The sequence below is a fragment of the Cherax quadricarinatus genome, chromosome 84 (assembly GCF_038502225.1).
Source record: "Cherax quadricarinatus isolate ZL_2023a chromosome 84, ASM3850222v1, whole genome shotgun sequence".
NCBI lineage: Eukaryota > Metazoa > Arthropoda > Malacostraca > Decapoda > Parastacidae > Cherax > Cherax quadricarinatus.
In genome coordinates, this window is record NC_091375.1 from 10,886,128 (window position 1) to 10,906,352 (window position 20,225).

At 40.5% G+C, this 20,225-nt stretch overlaps 1 protein-coding gene across 1 annotated transcript in view; it reads left to right on the forward strand.

Moving 5' to 3' along the window:
- Tmlh (Trimethyllysine hydroxylase) overlaps positions 1 to 20,225 on the forward strand; it is a 38,677-nt gene that overhangs the window by 1,829 nt on the left and 16,623 nt on the right. Inside the window, exons 2-4 of the mRNA XM_053799554.2 lie at positions 3,982 to 4,054; positions 5,024 to 5,058; positions 8,379 to 8,594. Coding sequence (XP_053655529.1) covers positions 3,990 to 4,054; positions 5,024 to 5,058; positions 8,379 to 8,594 — 316 coding nt within the window. The 5' untranslated portion in view covers positions 3,982 to 3,989. The remainder of the gene's footprint in view (positions 1 to 3,981; positions 4,055 to 5,023; positions 5,059 to 8,378; positions 8,595 to 20,225) is intronic.

Consider the following 20,225-nt stretch of genomic DNA (forward strand, 5'->3'; position numbering starts at 1 on the left):
TCTACTGATGGGGTGGCGCTGGGAGTTGGGTGGGTGAGGCGGGGGAGACGCGCAGGTGTTGAGGCGTTATGAAAGGGTCACTGTTTACTACACACGCCCTCCCCCTCCCCCCAGCGGAGAGGGGGGGAGGCGCTGACTGGTCCTGACTCGACAACACCAAATCCTCTGAAACTGCACAACACTTCAACTATTTACGCTGAAACGATGCACTGGGATGTCCGTTCGCTGCTCTGGTATCTTCTCCAAGCATTCACACTGAGTTCTGTTAAGTAGGGACCTGGTCAGCCTCTTTGACCAGGAGCTATCCTTGAAAATCCCGCAACTAGCCCGCTACACACACACACACACACACACACCACACAATAGAGCGAAAAACCAACGTCAAAGACCTGGGAGTGATCATGTCGGAGGATCTCACCTTCAAGAACCATAACATTGTATCAATCGCATCTGCTAGAAAAATGACAAGATGGATAATGAGAACCTTCAAAACTAGGGATGCCAAGCCCTTTGCTGACGACACGACTTATGTCATCTCCCACCCTATTCTTGCCACCCTCAACACCATTGTTAACGAGGAGCTGTTCAAAATATCGACTTGGATGACAGCCAATAAACTTACACTTAACACTGACAAAACCTACTATATTATGTTTGGTAGCAGAGCAGGTGTTGCTCAACTTAATATTAAGATCGACAACACTATAATTGCCAGACATAATGAGGGCAAATTCCTAGGCCTATACCTCGACAACAACCTGAATTTCAGCACCCATATCCAACACATAACAAAAAAAGTATCCAAAACGGTTGGAATCCTCTCCAAGATACGATACTACGTGCCGCAAAATGTCCTTCTCACACTATACCATTCACTCATTTATCCATACTTCACCTATGCTATTTGTGCTTGGGGATCAACTGCAGCAACACACCTAAAGCCAATAACCCAACAAAAAGCCGCAGTAAGAATAATCACTAAATCCCATCCCTGGCAACACCCCCCCCCCACTCTTCACAGATCTAAACTTACCCCCTGTTCAGTACATCCACACTTACTACTGTGCAATCTACATCTACAGGACCTTAAATTCCAATATTAACCTTGACCTAAAACGCTTTCTTGATAGTTGTGACAGAACCCACAGGCATAACACCAGACAAACATCTCTATGACATTCCACGCGTCTGACTAAACCTTTACAAAAATTCTGTGTGTCAAAGGGCCTAAAATCTGGATTATTATAATCAAAAAGAAGCGCTAAGCCACAAGGGCTATACAGACTAAAATCTGGAACACCCTACCTGAAAACTCTAGAACTGCAGACACATTCACCTTCAAAACTACCATTAAAAAACATCTTATCTCCCTGATACACCCCGTCAACTAACTACATGAATACCACTTGGTGGTTCACACTTACACTTACCCACTTGACTATAATCACAGAAATACGAATCTTAATCATAAAATAATGAATCCTAACTAGTCATAAGTTTGAAGGTGATACTACAATATAGAACCTGTGTATTGTGCCAAAACAAAAGCATTTACATTGCTAAACTCACAAACTATAATGTAGTCACTTAGCGTTAATACCAACTTACTCCATAATCTGTATTAATTTAGAGTTAAGAATTAATCTAAGTCTGCCCGAAATGCCTAGCCATGCTAGGTGTCCTAGTGGCCCCCTCTGTAATTAGTATTTTATAACATGTAAACCACACAATATCCAAAATCTGTATACCCCGCATTGTAATCTTTATGGAGATAAAACACCTCAATTACTGGGAGCGCTTGAAGTTCCTGAACCTGTATTCCCTGGAACGCAGGCGAGAGAGATACATGATTATATACACCTGGAAAATCCTAGAGGGACTAGTACCGAACTTGCACACGAAAATCACTCACTACGAAAGCAAAAGACTTGGCAGACGATGCACCATCCCCCCAATGAAAAGCAGGGGTGTCACTAGCACGTTAAGAGACCATACAATAAGTGTCAGGGGCCCGAGACTGTTCAACTGCCTCCCAGCATACATAAGGGGGATTACCAACAGACCCCTGGCAGTCTTCAAGCTGGCACTGGACAAGCACCTAAAGTCGGTACCTGACCAGCCGGGCTGTGGTTCGTATGTTGGATTGCGTGCAGCCAGCAGTAACAGCCTGGTTGATCAGGCCCTGATCCACCATGAGGCCTGGTCACAGACCGGGCTGCGGGGGCATTGACCCCTGGAACTCTCTCCAGGTTGTGCAGAGCATTCCGTGCAGTTTTATGGTGCTCCGCAGCTGGATTGCTAGCGCACTCATCTCACACACTGAGGTCCGTGGTTCGATTCCCGATGCGGGTGCAAACATTGGATTCAGCGTGTTTTCTTAAGATACCTGTTGTCCATGTTCACCCATCAGTAAAACAGGTACCTGGGTGTTAGTGGACTGGTGTGGGTCGCATCCTGGGTGTTAGTGGACTGGTGTGGGTCGCATCCTGGGTGTTAGTGGACTGGTGTGGGTCGCATCCTGGGTGTTAGTGGACTGGTGTGGGTCGCATCCTGGGTGTTAGTGGACTGGTGTGGGTCGCATCCTGGGTGTTAGTGGACTGGTGTGGGTCGCATCCTGGGTGTTAGTGGACTGGTGTGGGTCACATCCTGGGTGTTAGTGGACTGGTGTGGGTCGCATCCTGGGTGTTAGTGGACTGGTGTGGGTCGCATCCTGGGTGTTAGTGGACTGGTGTGGGTCGCATCCTGGGTGTTAGTGGACTGGTGTGGGTCGCATCCTGGGTGTTAGTGGACTGGTGTGGGTCGCATCCTGGGTGTTAGTGGACTGGTGTGGGTCGCATCCTGGGTGTTAGTGGACTGGTGTGGGTCGCATCCTGGGTGTTAGTGGACTGGTGTGGGTCGCATCCTGGGTGTTAGTGGACTGGTGTGGGTCGCATCATGGGTGTTAGTGGACTGGTGTGGGTTGCATCCTGGGTGTTAGTGGACTGGTGTGGGTCGCATCCTGGGTGTTAGTGGACTGGTGTGGGTCACATCCTGGGTGTTAGTGGACTGGTGTGGGTCGCATCCTGGGTGTTAGTGGACTGGTGTGGGTCACATCCTGGGTGTTAGTGGACTGGTGTGGGTCGCACCCTGGGACAAAACTGACCTAATTTGCGGGAAATGCTCAGTATAACAAGCGACTTTCTATACAGTAGTATGTTACTGATGTCAACTATGATCTGTATACCTTGTACATGTATCCGTAGTAAATATTATTATTATTATTATTATTATTATTATTATTATTATTATTATTATTATTATTATTATTATTGTTATTATTATTATATTATTATTATTATATTATTATTATTATTATTATTATTATTATTATTATTATTATTATTATTATTATTATTATTGTTATTATTATTATATTATTATTATTATATTATTATTATTATATTATATTATTATTATCATTATTGTTATTATTATATTATTATTATTATTATTATTATTATTATTATTATTATTATTGTTATTATTATTGTTATTATTATTGTTATTGTATTATTATTATTATTATATTATTATTATTATTATTATTATTATTATTATTGTTATTATTATATTATTATTATTATATTATTATTATTATATTATTATTATTATATTATTATTATTATTATATTATATTATTATTATCATTATTGTTATTATTATTATATTATTATTATTATTATTATTATTATTATTATTATTATTATTATATTATATTATTATTATCATTATTGTTATTATTATTATTATATTATTATTATTATTATTATTTATTAGTAGGAGGAAGAGGGTGGGAGTTAGTACTGTACCTCTTGGAACAGAACTTTTTCACTAGCAACCTGAATAATACAGTAGCACTTTATGATACAGTAGCATTTTGTATGATACAATAGGTGTGAATGATACAGTAGTCACCTGAATGATACAACTATGATCACTCAGGTACCATCATGATGCTGAGGTTCCTCAGGACACTCACACACTCCTCTACCTCCTGGCATGTTTCCTGCACCAGGTAAGACAACTTGCTCTCAGGGAATATTTTCCTACAGAAAACATCCATTATGTACTTCTATAATTCTTGGAATAATTTTTTTCATAGTTATGATGTTTGTTTTGGGGGCAAACTACTGTTTTGAATTACTATCAGGGACATTATTTTAAGTTATGCATATATAATTTACATGCAGCAGGCATGTGTGAGTATGTTAGATGGGAGTGAATGGAGACGAATGGTTTTTGGGACCTGATGAGCTGTTGGAGTGTGAGCAGGGTAATATTTTGTGAAGGGATTCAGGTAAACTGGTTAGCCGGACTTGAGTCCTGGAGGTGGGAAGTACAATGTCTGCACTTTAAAGGAAGGGTTTAGGATATTGGCAATTTGGAGTGACATCTAAACTGTCGTATCTGAGCGCCTTTTTAAAGACTGATTATGTGAGTGATGGTGAAAGTGTTGAATGATGATGAAAGTCTTTTTTTTTTTTTGGGGGGGGGAGGGGTTAGGGGGTTCTTTCTCTTTGGGTCACCCTGCCATGGTGGGAAACGGCCGACGTGTTAAAAAATAAACTCTAATGGAAATAAGTCACTTCATCATACTTTTTTGGTAATCCTAGGTAATTTACACACGTATGTTACTAGGTATCATAATTGTAGTCGCCTATATTTGTGTAACTACTTGGTCGGAGACCAGGTCTCGTGGTGGATCAGGGTCTGATCAACCAGGCTGTTACTGCTGGCCGCACACAAACTGATGTACAAACCACAGCCCAGCTGGTCAGGTACTGATTTTAGGTGCCTGTCCAGTGCCTTCTTGAAAACGGCCAGGGGTCTATTGGCATTCCCCCTTATGTATGCTGGGAGGCGGTTGAACAGTCTTGGGCCCCTGACACTTATAGCGTTGTCTATCAATGTACTCGTGGTGTCCCTGCTAAACAAACTTACTAAAAATCGTGCATACTGTATATGATCAATTTTTTTTTTCCAGACTGGTGAGAAGACCTTACTGTTCTGTCTCAGTTGGTAAGTGAAACATTAGAAGTATTTGAGGATGAATAATTTCAAATTTAATATAAATAACCCCAATATATAACATTCTTAAAAATGCTTTTCTGCTTCTTGTTTTATGTGCATTTTTTTCAGTATTTTTGGCTTCACAAAATACTAACCAGTTTTACATTTTCATGTTTGAGTTGTAAGATTTAAACTAAGCATTAGAAATGTTTGGTTTTCAGCGCTTTTAACATAAAAAGTCGTATGCAATATAGTGGATATTTCAGCTATGCATGTGTTGGTTCTTACCAGTTTGCTTCAGTAGGAATTATCACTGAGATGAACTTCTGTTGATTGGGGATTGGGAACACACATCTTGCCACAGCTATCCATTTGTAGGTGCCCCTGACCTGTAACACATTTTATGTATTTACCCACGACTTGTCCCCTTTGCTTTCATCATAGCTTTTATAATTATTTTGGTTCTTATTAGGATCTTATGGAACTTCTAAGAAAGTCTTTTGATATAAAATTTTTATTAGATTTTTAGCAAATTCTGATGATTTTAACTAGGTATGATATTATTTATATGTTTTATTCATGCTGATTTTTTTTATTCTTTAAGTTTATCTTTATTTCTACAAGTACATGATACAATAAGGCCCCGTGGCCTGGTGGCAAAGCTCTTGAGTCACACAGTGAGGGTCTGGGTTCAATTCCTGGCAAAGGGGTAGAAACATTGGGTTGTCTATGTTCACCCATCAGTAATAATGGGTACCTAGGTGTCAGTCAACTGGTGTGGGTCGCATTCTGGGACAAATTTGACCTAATTTGCCCGAAATGCAGTAGTATGTCATTGATGTCAGCTAGGCCTGTATACCTTGTACATGTAGTACTTGCAGAAATAAAGATATTATTATTGTTACTTATTATTGCCAAGAGTACTGAATGATTTACACAGTCAAAGTGCTTTTCAAATTTCAGATCTACCTACCAACTTGTAGTTGCTGGGGTCAAAGCTTGAACACCTGAGTATTGCCACTTAAACACTCACTAATCATCCAGTATGATGTATTCCTAACACTTGAGGGTTATTGATTTGGCAGAGGTTTATGTTAGTCATCAGCAATTAGCAGGTGATTTTTACAAGTTTGTTGCTTATCATGTTCCTTTGATTGTCACCAAAACTTTGTATGTTTGTGTGGAGTGTTCTGTAAATAGCACCAGTTGTTATTAGCTCAGAATTATTTATGTTAAATTGAGCGAATACTGTATGGTATATATTCATTATATTCGTCATTGGTATTTATGATATTCATGCGAATGAGGTCACTGGCATAGTATATAGTTATACCTTCTCTTTTCTTGTCTGGCTTAGCAATGGATGGGTATGTACTCAGGTATATTGAATACATAAGTGAAATCATGTTTTGGCTAGGTCTTGTTTAAAATAATTTAGCATTTAGAGTTTCAGGTGCTGCTATGATGTCATCATGATATTTACTTAGCAATCTAGTGTTGCAATTGAAGATATTTAGACATTTACTTTTTATTAAGAACACCTTTAGCAGTGTTTGCTGTATAGTATTTGCAGTTTGGCCAGTAAGCTGCTGGTTGTCATATATACGTATTCTTCAGCATAGCATGTAGTTGCACCAGATGTTAAGAGATATGATTAGGATCAATGTGTGTATGTATAAAAAAATGTACAGGCAAAATTATAACAAATGTATAACAACTGAGTTAGTAACATCACAGTAATTTATATATGTATGTATATAACTACTTTATAGAAAGCTTCTTATTATGCAAAACATTTTGGGCAGCCTTAAAACTAAATTATGATTACAAGTACATTATATGAGAATATAAATACATAGTTTTTACAGTACTGGAGGTATTTAGTGATTCAATAAAAAAAAAGTATAATTAGTGATATATTAAGGATGAAGATAGATACACTAGATGAAGGAATGATAGACAAGGACAAGGACAATGCAGATTGGAAGAATTGTTGAGCAGTTGTTAATAATCAGTTTAAAAAATGTAGTAAGTTTATTCAGGTATACACAAGTTCAGTTACATAGATTATCATACATTATCATATGTGTAGAAAACTTAGGATAACCCAAAAAGTCAGACAGATGTAGGAAATGAAGCTGTCAATATTTTGTAAGTGAATTATTACATACGACGCACAAATTATTGCAAACTATCAATGATTTGTCACAAAGTATTGACTTAATGCCGTAATTATCACAGCCTTGTCGCAGAATATAGATTGTGTATCTCAGATTGTACTTGTGTTTAATGTATTTCAATAATTTCCCTTATCAAGAGGTAAGAGGAGTATTGTACTGTACAGTGTAAGTCATACCTCAACTGTACATTTTTTACTACCATTAACCAATGCTTATTACTTGTGTACAAATGTACATGTACTGTACTGCATGTTGGAAGGACTGGTTGTAAGAAAACAAGTTGACTAATTTTCAGAAAATGGAAATTCTACAGGTGTTAAATAATGACCTGTTATTGTAAAGTTTATATAACAGTAATAATGTTGATACACTGCTGTACTTACATATGAGAGATCACTCATATGTATTGTGAGAAGGATAAGTATTCTAAATAAGACATAGGAAAGCACTGGTTTGGTAATAGAGTTGTGGATGAGTGGAACAAACTCCCGAGTACAGTTATTCAAGCTAAAACGTTGAATACTTTTAAAAATAGGTTAGATAAATACATGAGTGGGTGTGGGTGGGTGTGAGTTAGACCTGACTAGCTTGTGCTGCTGGGTCTGGTGCAGTGCTCTATCCTTGAGTGGAGATGATCAGACTGGGTGGGTCATTGGGCTAATCCAGTGGGGGGGTCATTGGTCTAATCCATAGGGAAGGGACATGGACCTGCTCCGCATGAGTCAGTAGGCCTGTTGCAGTGTTCCTTCTTTCTTATGTTCTTATGATATTTTGTATACATATATCAAAAAGTAAACTGTGTTTTAGGTAAATTACTGTCTAGTATTTTAAACTAAGGTGAGACAATAAATGTTGGGCATTAGCATATTTTAATGAAATTTTGTTTTATGTAGTTAAGTAAGGGGTTAGTAACCCTTTCTCCTGTATAAATTAGTAAATATAAAAAAGAAGAAACACTTGTTTTGGGTCACCTTGCCTCTGTGGGAGAAGGCCAGTATGTTAAAAAATAGCCAAGTAATGTACAGTGCTGTATTATGCATTCATTGATAAATAAAATAAAGGGAATTGATAGTTTTAAAAATTTGGAAAATTAAGTGGAGTTATTTGTGTGCATGATATTTAGTTTTCTGATCACTTTTTTCATTGTAGACACCAAAGTGTTGGAGTGTGGTGCACAAGTGGAGCTCCACCACCCCCGCTGGCCTCACAGTCTCTACCTGCCTTACCTCTGGTTGCGGGATCACTGCCGCTGCCCTCTGTGTTACAACCACAAAACACATCAAAGAATTTACGATGTTAATGATATTAATTTGAACATTCGGCCAGCTGCTGTTAGCACAACTAAAGAGGTATTAAAAATAAAGTGTAAGTATCTGAGATGTGATAATCTTTGTTCACAACATGTTTCTTGGCATGAAGATCCAATTTATACAGTGTTTGGGCTTACTTTTTCTATCTCTGTGTACAATATTCGTCTGGTATGCTCTCAGTAAAGTTAGATCTTCACTCTTTTACATGTATCTTCACCCAATGTTCATATTTATTGTCATTTCCAATAATGTACACATTACCACCACATAACCCATCATTTTTTTCACGTCAATTTATTGAATGGTAGTATGCATGCATTCTTATTTTTTACCATATTTTTCACTATTACTCAGCTTAGATTTCTTAAATTTGTGCTCTATGTGCTTGGTTCCCTATTTAACCCTTAAACAGTCCAAACGTAGATCTACTTTTTTTTTTTTTACATGTTTTTATACGGAGAAAATCAAGGTCAGAGCATTACGTGCGTAAACATAGATCTGAATTTGGACAATTTAAGGGTTAAATGTAAAGGGTTCCCTATCTGCCAGTCATTTTAGAGCTATAATTAAAAATCACCTCATCTCCCAAACATAACTACACCAACACTTTACCAAACAAAACCAACTCGTCCAACTACTTCCTGTTTCTATTCCATCTCTTATAATCTTCCCATAGCCTGAAATCATAGAGCCAATTTGAAACTACTTAATAAATCCCAATTAACTCACTTAAAGTCAATACCTGATCAGCTGGGCTGTGGTTCGTACATCAGTTTATATGTGGCCAGCAGTAACAGCCTGGTTGATCAGATCGTGATCCACCACGAAGCCTGGTGTCAGACCATGCCGCAGGGGCATTGACCCCCGAAACTCTCTTCAGGTTATACTCCAGGTGTAATAAATCAGTTTAAAGTATTAATATATGCTTAAAATTGTACTATTGTAAATTGTGCTGCTTGTAAATATTTTACTACCTCTCTGTTGTAAATTGTACTATTGTATTATTTTTGCTACCTCTCTTTTTATAATAATGCATAATTAAAATTTTACCATTCAGTAACCTTAAGTAGTGTGTAAGCATTAGGATTAATCTGCCTGAAATGCATATGCATGCTAGTGGCTTTCTTTGTGCTAAACAATATTTAATTACATGTAAACTACACTTTGTATACTACACAAAGAAATAAAGTTGTTTGTTTTTATTTAGACAAATTTTGGTAGCTGCCATGCCCAAGTAAAGCATCCCATGCCCCAGAAAGTGTCATCTGTAACCCCTGTCTTTTAACTCGATATAACCCAAAGATTAACAATCTTGCCGAGAAATTAAATAAAATTTAGCATAAAAATAAATAGAAATAATGCAGTGAGTATCCTGAGGTCTCCCTTAAAAATAATAATAATAATATCTTTATTCCTAGGTAGTAGGTTGGTAGACAACAACCACCGAGGGAGGTACTACCATCCTGCCAAGTGAGTGTACAACGAAAACCTGTAATTGTTTTACATGATGGTAGGATTGCTGGTGTCTTTTGTCTGTCTCATACACATGCAAGATTTCAGGTATGTCTTGCTACTTCTACTTACACTTAGGTCACACTACACATACATGTGCAAGCATATATATACACACCTCTCTGGGTATTCTTCTATTTTCTTTCTAGTTCTTGTTCTTGTTTATTTCCTCTTATCTCCATGGGGAAGTGGAACAGAATTCTTCCTCCGTATGCCATGCATGTTGTAAGAGGCAACTAAAATGCTGGGAGCAAGGGGCTAGTAACCCCTTCTCCCATATAAATTACTAAATTTAAAAGAGAAACTTTCGTTTTTCTTTTTGGGCCAACCTGCCTTGGTGGGATATGGCCGGTGTGTTGAAAGAAAGAAAGAAATATCTTTATTTACTACAAGTACATGTACATGGTATACAGGCCTAGCTGACATCAATGACATACTACTATATAGAAAGCTGCTTGTTATGCTGAGCATTTTGGGCAAATTAGGTCAGTGTCCCAGGATGCGACCCACACCATTAAAATGGTTTATTAACACCCAGGTACCCATTTTACTGATGGGGAACATAGACAACCGATGTAAAGAAACACACCCAGTGTTTCTACCCTGGCTGGAAATCGAACCCAGGCCTTCACCGTGTGAAGCTAAGTCAGCTGCAGGACCAGAAGCTGAAGTTCAAACACTTTCAAGCACAGTTAAGTTAATAGCAAGACCAAAAACTGGGGTCCAGGTTCCAATTTAACCGCCAAGCTGAATGTGAATGGTCTAACTCTCATAGCACGATAAAGAATAGGCACTCAAGTATTCAATAAGGTTTAGCAAATGGTAATCCATTGAACAAGGCGATTAACTCACTATAAGCAGGTGATATAGGCAACACTGCAAGGGTGGGAGTCAGGTCAGAAGAGGTTGTGGACACAAGCGACAACTGAGAATCTACATTACACTCCAAGCACAAGCCACCTACCTTTCAGTACATAATAAACCCACAAATAATTCCACACACAATTACACACAAAATTACACACACACACACACACACACACACACACACACACACACACACACACACACACACACACACACACACACACACACACACACACAACATATCCAGACACACACACACTCCCCCCTCACCACCGACATCTCACTACTTCCCCTGATCCATCCCCTCCCTCGATCACCCTCCCCTCCCCCGTTCACCCCAAACCCTCCCCACCCCTCCCCACTCAGCTCCCAAATAGCCACAGTTCCTCCACTACTTCCCCCCCCACACTCTGACACACACACTACTAACCTAACATACAGAACTACATAGGTTTCCCACTCTGAGGCAATCAGGATAAAACAAAAATGGGTTGCCAGAGAGTAACAAGAAAAACCAAGGGACAGGAGGAGGAAAATGCACAGGAAGATTGGGCAGCAGAGCTCATAAAAAGGGATCATGAATGGGAAAAGAAACTAGAAGAACTTAGCATGAGAATGGAAGAGAGGATAGATATGGAAAGCAGGAAGTGGGAGGTGCATGTCAAAGCAGCAGAAGCTAGGATACAGAGTTTAGAAGAGGAACTGAAAAATCTGAAACAGCCTAAAGAACTAAAGAACATTTTGGGATTGACAACAGAGACTGCTACCTCAGCCACAAATAAGGGGACTGTAGGGAAAGAAGGGGCACAACTGCATGGAGATGCTCTATCAGAGGAGACTGTAGCAAATGAAAGAGCTAAGCTTTATGTGGAGGCCCTAACAGACAACAACAGAGCCCAAGGAAAGCCGAGAAGGGAAAATGACAGGCCACTGAGCCCAAGTACATTAGCCAGTGAAACTGATGAAAGGAAAGCTGCAGTGGAGGAAACCAAATTAAATGAGGGGATACACAGGGATATGCAGTGGGAGAATGAAAGGGTGAGGTCAGTCTTTGTGTATGGGCTCCAGGAAGTCGAAGGGGAAACATATGAAGCAAGAAAACAAGGGGAAAAAAAAGCAATTGAAAGCATCATGAAAGCAATAGGAGAAGACGATATGACCCAGCTGGAAAATTTTCGGAGAATAGGGGGGTTTGTAAAAAAAAGAACCCGGCCAGTGAGAGTGACCTTCAAGGCAGAAGCGACTCGGACCAGGATACTGCAGGAGAAAGCACGATTAAGGGACATGACGGCATACAGGAGGGTGTATCTCGACCGCGACAGAACACAAGAAGAAAGGAAGAAACTGAGAGAGATGGTACAAAGGAGAAAGGAGGAAAGAGAGGGGATGGAGAAGACAGACAGGAGATCCCAGACCCAGGAAGAAGATCTAACACAGCCCCCCTCACAACTTTCTATAGAAGCCTCCCAACCAGGTCAACCCCAGTGCAACCAAACACTCTAAATCAAAACACCCATGCCACATCCAATGCCCCCACCCACTACATTACAAACTTCACCCCCACAGCAACAACCCATAGTTCCCTACCAGGTCTCCCACTTCCCCAACCCCAATATACTTCCCAGACCACAGTCTTAGAAAAGAAGTTGAAGGTGTGGTATACAAATGCAGATGGAATAACAAACAAGTATGAGGAGTTGCACGAAAGAATCAAAGAGACATCCCCAGACATAATAGCACTCACAGAAACAAAACTCACCAGAATAATAACAGATTCAGTCTTTCCATCCGGATATCAAATCTTCAGGAAAGACAGAGGGAGGAGAGGGGGAGGAGGAGTTGCACTGCTCATTAAAAACCAGTGGGGTTTTGAGAAAATGGAAGGAATGGATGGCATGGGCGAAAGGGACTACTTAGTAGGAACAATCCAGTCTGAGGGACATAAGGTGATAATTGCAGTAATGTACAACCCACCACAGAACTGCAGGAGGCCAAGAGAAGAATACGATGAGAGCAACAGAGCAATGATCAACACACTAGCCGAGGTGGCCAGGAGAGCACACATGGGGGGAGCAAAGTTACTAGTTATGGGTGATTTCAATCACAAGGAGATTGACTGGGAAAACCTGGAGCCCCATGGGGGTCCCGAAACATGGAGAGCCAAGATGATGGATGTGGTACTGGAGAACCTCATGCATCAACATGTTAGAGACACTACCAGAGAGAGAGGAGAGGATGAACCAGCAAGGTTGGACCTTGTATTCACCATGAGTAGTTCGGACATCGAGGGTATCATGTATGAAAGGCCCCTGGGAGCTAGTGATCATGTGGTTCTGTGCTTCGACTACATAGTTGAGCTCCAAGTGGAGAGAGTAGCAGGAATAGGCTGGGAAAAACCAAACTACAAAAGGGGGAACTACTCAGGCATGAGGAACTTCCTTCAAGACATTCAGTGGGAGAGGGAACTGACAGGAAAACCAGTACAAGAAATGATGGACTATGTAGCAACAAAATGCAAGGAGGCAGAGGAGAGGTTTGTTCCCAAGGGAAACAGAAATAATGGGAAGAACAGAACGAGTCCTTGGTTCACCCAAAGGTGTAGGGAGGCAAAAACTAGGTGTACTAGAGAATGGAAAAGGTACAGAAGACAGAGAACTCAGGAGAATAGAGAAATCAGCCGAAGAGCCAGAAACGAATATGCACAGATAAGAAGGGAGGCTCAGAGACAATATGAAAATGACATAGCATCAAAAGTAAAGACTGACCCGAAGCTGTTGTACAGCCACATCAGGAGGAAAACAACAGTCAAGGACCAGGTAATCAGACTGAGGAAGGGTGATGGGGAATTCACAAGAAACGACCGAGAGGTATGTCAGGAGCTCAACACAAGATTTAAAGAGGTATTTACAGTGGAAACCAGTAGGACTCCAAGAAATCAGAACAGGGGGGCACACCAGCAAGTGCTGGATGAGGTACATATAACCAAGGAGGAGGTGAAGAAGCTGCTATGCGAACTTGACACCTCAAAGGCGGTGGGACCAGACAACATCTCTCCATGGGTCCTTAAAGAGGGAGCAGAGATATTGTGTGAGCCATTAACAAAGATCTTCAACACATCATTTGAAACTGGGCAACTCCCTGAGGTATGGAAAATGGCAAATGTAGTCCCAATTTTTAAAAAGGGAGACAGACATGAGGCACTAAACTACAGACCTGTATCTCTAACGAGTATAGTATGCAAGGTCATGGAGAAGATCATCAGGAGGAGAGTGGTGGGGCACCTGGAAAGAAACAAGTGTATAATTGACAACCAGCATGGTTTCAGGGAAGGAAAATCCTGTGTCACAAACCTACTAGAGTTTTATGACAAGGTGACAGAAGTAAGACAAGAGAGAGAGGGGTGGATCGACTGCGTATTTTTGGACTGCAAGAAGGCTTTCGACACAGTTCCTCACAAGAGGTTACTGCAAAAGCTAGAGGACCAGGCACACATAACAGGAAAGGCCCTGCAATGGATCAGAGAATACCTGACAGGGAGGAAACAACGAGTCATGGTACGCGACGAGGTGTCAGAGTGGGCGCCTGTGACAAGCGGGGTTCCACAGGGGTCAGTCCTAGGACCTGTGCTGTTCTTGGTATACGTGAACGACATAACGGAAGGGATAGACTCAGAAGTGTCCTTGTTTGCAGACGATGTGAAGTTAATGAGAAGAATCGAATCGGACGAGGATCAGGCAGGACTACAAAGAGATCTGGACAGGCTACAAGCCTGGTCCAGCAACTGGCTCCTTGAATTTAACCCTGCCAAATGCAAAGTCATGAAGATTGGGGAAGGGCAAAGAAGACCGCAGACACAATATAGTTTAGATGGCCAAAGACTGCAAACCTCACTAAAGGAAAAAGATCTGGGGGTGAGTATAACACCGAGCATATCTCCTGAGGCGCACATCAATCAGATAACTGCTGCAGCATACGGGCGCCTGGCAAACCTACGGATAGCGTTCCGATACCTCAGTAAGGATTCGTTTAAGACTCTGTACACCATCTACGTCAGGCCCATACTGGAGTATGCAGCACCAGTTTGGAATCCACACCTAGTCAAGCACGTCAAGAAATTAGAGAAAGTGCAAAGGTTTGCAACAAGACTAGTCCCAGAGCTACGGGGATTGTCCTATGAAGAAAGGTTGAGGGAAATCGGCCTGACGACACTGGAGGCCAGGAGGGTCAGGGGAGACATGATAACGACATATAAAATACTGCGCGGAATAGACGAGGTGGACAAAGACGGGATGTTCCAGAGATGGGACACAGACACAAGAGGTCACAATTGGAAGTTGAAGACTCAGATGAATCAAAGGGATGTTAGGAAGTATTTCTTCAGTCATAGAGTAGTCAGGCCGTGGAATAGCCTAGAAAGTGATGTGGTGGAGGCAGGAACCATACATAGTTTTAAGGCGAGGTATGATAGAGCTCATGGGGCAGGGAGAGAGAGGACCTAGTAGCAATCAGCGAAGAGGCGGGGCCAGGAGCTGTGACTCGACCCCTGCAACCACAAATAGGTGAGTACAAATAGGTGAGTACACACACACACACACACACACACACACACACACACACACACACAATAGGTCTAGATGACCCTTAATCTCCCTCCAGCAGTTGATATTAATAATAATAATAATAATAGTAATGAGTATTTCTCTGAGCCATTCAAACATAGATAAACATATTACTGTAGTTCAATAGAAAGCTGCTAATTATGCAATGCATTTCAGGCAAATATTCAGTAAGGAGCAATGTAGTATGAATTTTCAAGTCAGAAGTAAGAGTCATTCTCAAAATACATTATAGCTTAAAACTTGAAGCATGAAAAAAAGAAAAGGGACAAAATGCACAAACATCTTTAGGTGTTTTCATTCTGGGAATGAGAAAATATTCCCTATAAAACTGTTATTTTTTTAACATGGTATGATAGTTTCATTAATGTTCATAGCTTTTACAGTTTGTTAATTTTATCTTCGCTTTTACTCTGTGTGTGTGTGTGTGTGTGTGTGTGTGTGTGTGTGTGTGTGTGTGTGTGTGTGTGTGTGTGTGTGTGTGTGTGTGTGTGTGTGTGTGTGTGTGTGTGTGTGTGTGTTGTATATCATTACTATTTTATTTGTATGAGAGCTGAGTGACCTACATGGTGAAAGTGCTTTGTAAATATCACGACTACTACTTTTAGGTGAACAGGGGCAACAGGCATTAGAAGACTTGCCTGTACATCCAGCTTCACCCAGGTTTAAGCCTAGGTCCTTCAGTTTGGTATGGTCTAAAGCTTGTTTCGAGAACCTCTACAAGCTGAGAGCTTCCTGTTTGATGCTAGTATTCTAGATGGTAGACTGCAAAGAACCCTGGCCTCAGGTTGGTCTGTAAGGGTTAAAGAACCCATTGGTCAATGGTATGTCACAGGTATGGTGCCATACACAAACATTTCATCATGAGCTGTTTCTTTGTCTACTTTTTTTTCCCTCATTTCATCTACTCAAGCGAGGTTCCATGATGCCAATGAGGCTCTCTTCATCTAAGGAATTGAACCTATGCTTCCCCTCCTTGACTCTAACCTGAATGCCTCCCATTAAGCAAGTCCTGTGTGACCCCTGTGGCCCACCACTGTGGCCCACCCCTGCAACCCACCACTCCCCCAGTGGCCCACTGCTCACCCGGTGACCCACCGCTGGGGAGCTGGACGAAGTATTCGAGATGTAGCTCGGAGATGTTATTTTTGTTGTTTACTTCCTATTATATTTTTGTCAATGTATTTTGTCTTTAATAAAGTCTACATAAAATATAGGGGGTGGTAGGAGAAGACAATATTCAAACAGCTTCGGGAAGAACCTTGAGGTTTCGCCAAAGCAAGTTTATTCTTTTCTCTGAGGATGAGGGTCCCCAGTCCAGTTCCAGAGGTTGTACCTTTAATTAATAACTTAGGTCACACTACACATACATGTACACATTTATTTATACACACTCATCTGAGTTTTCTTTGATTTTATCTTAATAGTTCTTGGTCTTATTAATTTTCCTTTTATATCCATGGGGAAGTGGAATAAGAATCTTTCCTCCGTAAGCCATGCATGTTGTAAAAGTCAACTAAAATGCCGGGAACAATGGGCTAGTAACCCCTTTTCCTGTAAAGATTACTAAAAAGAATAAGAAGAAGAAAATTGTCAAAGTGGGAAGTCTGAATGTGCGTGGATGTTGTGCAGATGATAAGAAAGAGATGATTGTGGATGTTATGAATGAGAAGAAGCTGGATGTCCTGGCTTTAAGTGAAACAAAGCTGAAGGGGGTGGGAGAGTTTCAGTGGAGAGGAATAAATGGGATTAGGTCAGGGGTTTCAAATAGAGTTAGAGCTAAAGAAGGAGTAGCAATAATGTTGAAGGATAAGCTATGGCAGGAAAAGAGGGACTATAAATGTATAAATTCAAGGATTATGTGGAGTAAAATAAAGATTGGATGTGAAAAGTGGGTTATAATAAGCGTGTATGCACCTGGAGAAGAGAGAAGTGTAGAGGAGAGAGAGAGATTTTGGGAAATGTTGAGTGAATGCGTGGGGAGTTTTGAATCAAGTGTGAGAGTAATGGTGGTTGGGGATTTCAATGCTAAAGTGGGTAAAAATGTTATGGAAGGAGTAGTAGGTAAATTTGGGGTGCCAGGGGTAAATGTAAATGGGGAGCCTTTAATTGAGCTATGTGTAGAAAGAAATTTGGTAATAAGTAATACATATTTTATGAAAAAGAGGATAAATAAATATACAAGGTATGATGTAGCACGTAATGAAAGTAGTTTATTAGATTATGTATTGGTGGATAAAAGGTTGATGGGTAGGCTCCAGGATGTACATGTTTATAGAGGGGCAACTGATATATCGGATCATTATTTAGTTGTAGCTACAGTTAGAGTAAGAGGTAGATGGGAAAAGAGGAAGGTGGCAACAACAAGTAAGAGGGAGGTGAAAGTGTATAAACTAAGGGAGGAGGAAGTTTGGGTGAGATATAAGCGACTATTGGCAGAAAGGTGGGCTAGTGCAAAGATGAGTAGTGGGGGGGTTGAAGAGGGTTGGAATAGTTTTAAAAATGCAGTATTAGAATGTGGGGCAGAAGTTTGTGGTTATAGGAGGGTGGGGGCAGGAGGAAAGAGGAGTGATTGGTGGAATGATGAAGTAAAGGGTGTGATAAAAGAGAAAAAGGTAGCTTATGAGAGGTTTTTACAAAGCAGAAGTGTTATAAGAAGAGCAGAGTATATGGAGAGTAAAAGAAAGGTAAAGAGAGTGGTGAGAGAGTGCAAAAGGAGAGCAGATGATAGAGTGGGAGAGGCACTGTCAAGAAATTTTAATGAAAATAAGAAAAAATTTTGGAGTGAGTTAAACAAGTTAAGAAAGCCTAGGGAAAATATGGATTTGTCAGTTAAAAACAGAGTAGGGGAGTTAGTAGATGGGGAGATGGAGGTATTGGGTAGATGGCGAGAATATTTTGAGGAACTTTTAAATGTTAAGGAAGAAACAGAGGCAGTAATTTCATGCACTGGTCAGGGAGGTATACCATCTTTTAGGAGTGAAGAAGAGCAGAATGTAAGTGTGGGGGAGGTACGTGAGGCATTACGTAAAATGAAAGGGGGTAAAGCAGCTGGAACTGATGGGATCATGACAGAAATGTTAAAAGCAGGGGGGGATATAGTGTTGGAGTGGTTGGTACTTTTGTTTAATAAATGTATGAAAGAGGGGAAGGTACCTAGAGATTGGCAGAGAGCATGTATAGTCCCTTTATATAAAGGGAAAGGGGACAAAAGAGACTGTAAAAATTATAGAGGAATAAGCTTACTGAGTATACCAGGAAAAGTGTACGGTAGGGTTATAATTGAAAGAATTAGAGGTAAGACAGAATGTAGGATTGCGGATGAGCAAGGAGGTTTTAGAGTGGGTAGGGGATGTGTAGATCAGGTGTTTACATTGAAGCATATATGTGAACAGTATTTAGATAAAGATAGGGAAGTTTTTATTGCATTTATGGATTTAGAAAAGGCATATGATAGAGTGGATAGAGGAGCAATGTGGCAGATGTTGCAAGTATATGGAATAGGTGGTAAGTTATTAAATGCTGTTAAGAGTTTTTATGAGGATAGTGAGGCTCAGGTTAGGGTGTGTAGAAGAGAGGGAGACTACTTCCCGGTAAAAGTAGGTCTTAGACAGGGATGTGTAATGTCACCATGGTTGTTTAATATATTTATAGATGGGGTTGTTAAGGAAGTAAATGCTAGGGTGTTTGGGAGAGGGGTGGGATTAAATTATGGGGAATCAAATTCAAAATGGGAATTGACACAGTTACTTTTTGCTGATGATACTGTGCTTATGGGAGATTCTAAAGAAAAATTGCAAAGGTTAGTGGATGAGTTTGGGAATGTGTGTAAAGGTAGAAAGTTGAAAGTGAACATAGAAAAGAGTAAGGTGATGAGGGTGTCAAATGATTTAGATAAAGAAAAATTGGATATCAAATTGGGGAGGAGGAGTATGGAAGAAGTGAATGTTTTCAGATACTTGGGAGTTGACGTGTCGGCGGATGGATTTATGAAGGATGAGGTTAATCATAGAATTGATGAGGGAAAAAAGGTGAGTGGTGCGTTGAGGTATATGTGGAGTCAAAAAACGTTATCTATGGAGGCAAAGAAGGGAATGTATGAAAGTATAGTAGTACCAACACTCTTATATGGGTGTGAAGCTTGGGTGGTAAATGCAGCAGCGAGAAGACGGTTGGAGGCAGTGGAGATGTCCTGTTTAAGGGCAATGTGTGGTGTAAATATTATGCAGAAAATTCGGAGTGTGGAAATTAGGAGAAGGTGTGGAGTTAATAAAAGTATTAGTCAGAGGGCAGAAGAGGGGTTGTTGAGGTGGTTTGGTCATTTAGAGAGAATGGATCAAAGTAGAATGACATGGAAAGCATATAAATCTATAGGGGAAGGAAGGCGGGGTAGGGGTCGTCCTCGAAAGGGTTGGAGAGAGGGGGTAAAGGAGGTTTTGTGGGTAAGGGGCTTGGACTTCCAGCAAGCGTGCGTGAGCGTGTTAGATAGGAGTGAATGGAGACGAATGGTACTTGGGACCTGACGATCTGTTGGAGTGTGAGCAGGGTAATATTTAGTGAAGGGATTCAGGGAAACCGGTTATTTTCATATAGTCGGACTTGAGTCCTGGAAATGGGAAGTACAATGCCTGCACTTTAAAGGAGGGGTTTGGGATATTGGCAGTTTGGAGGGATATGTTGTGTATCTTTAT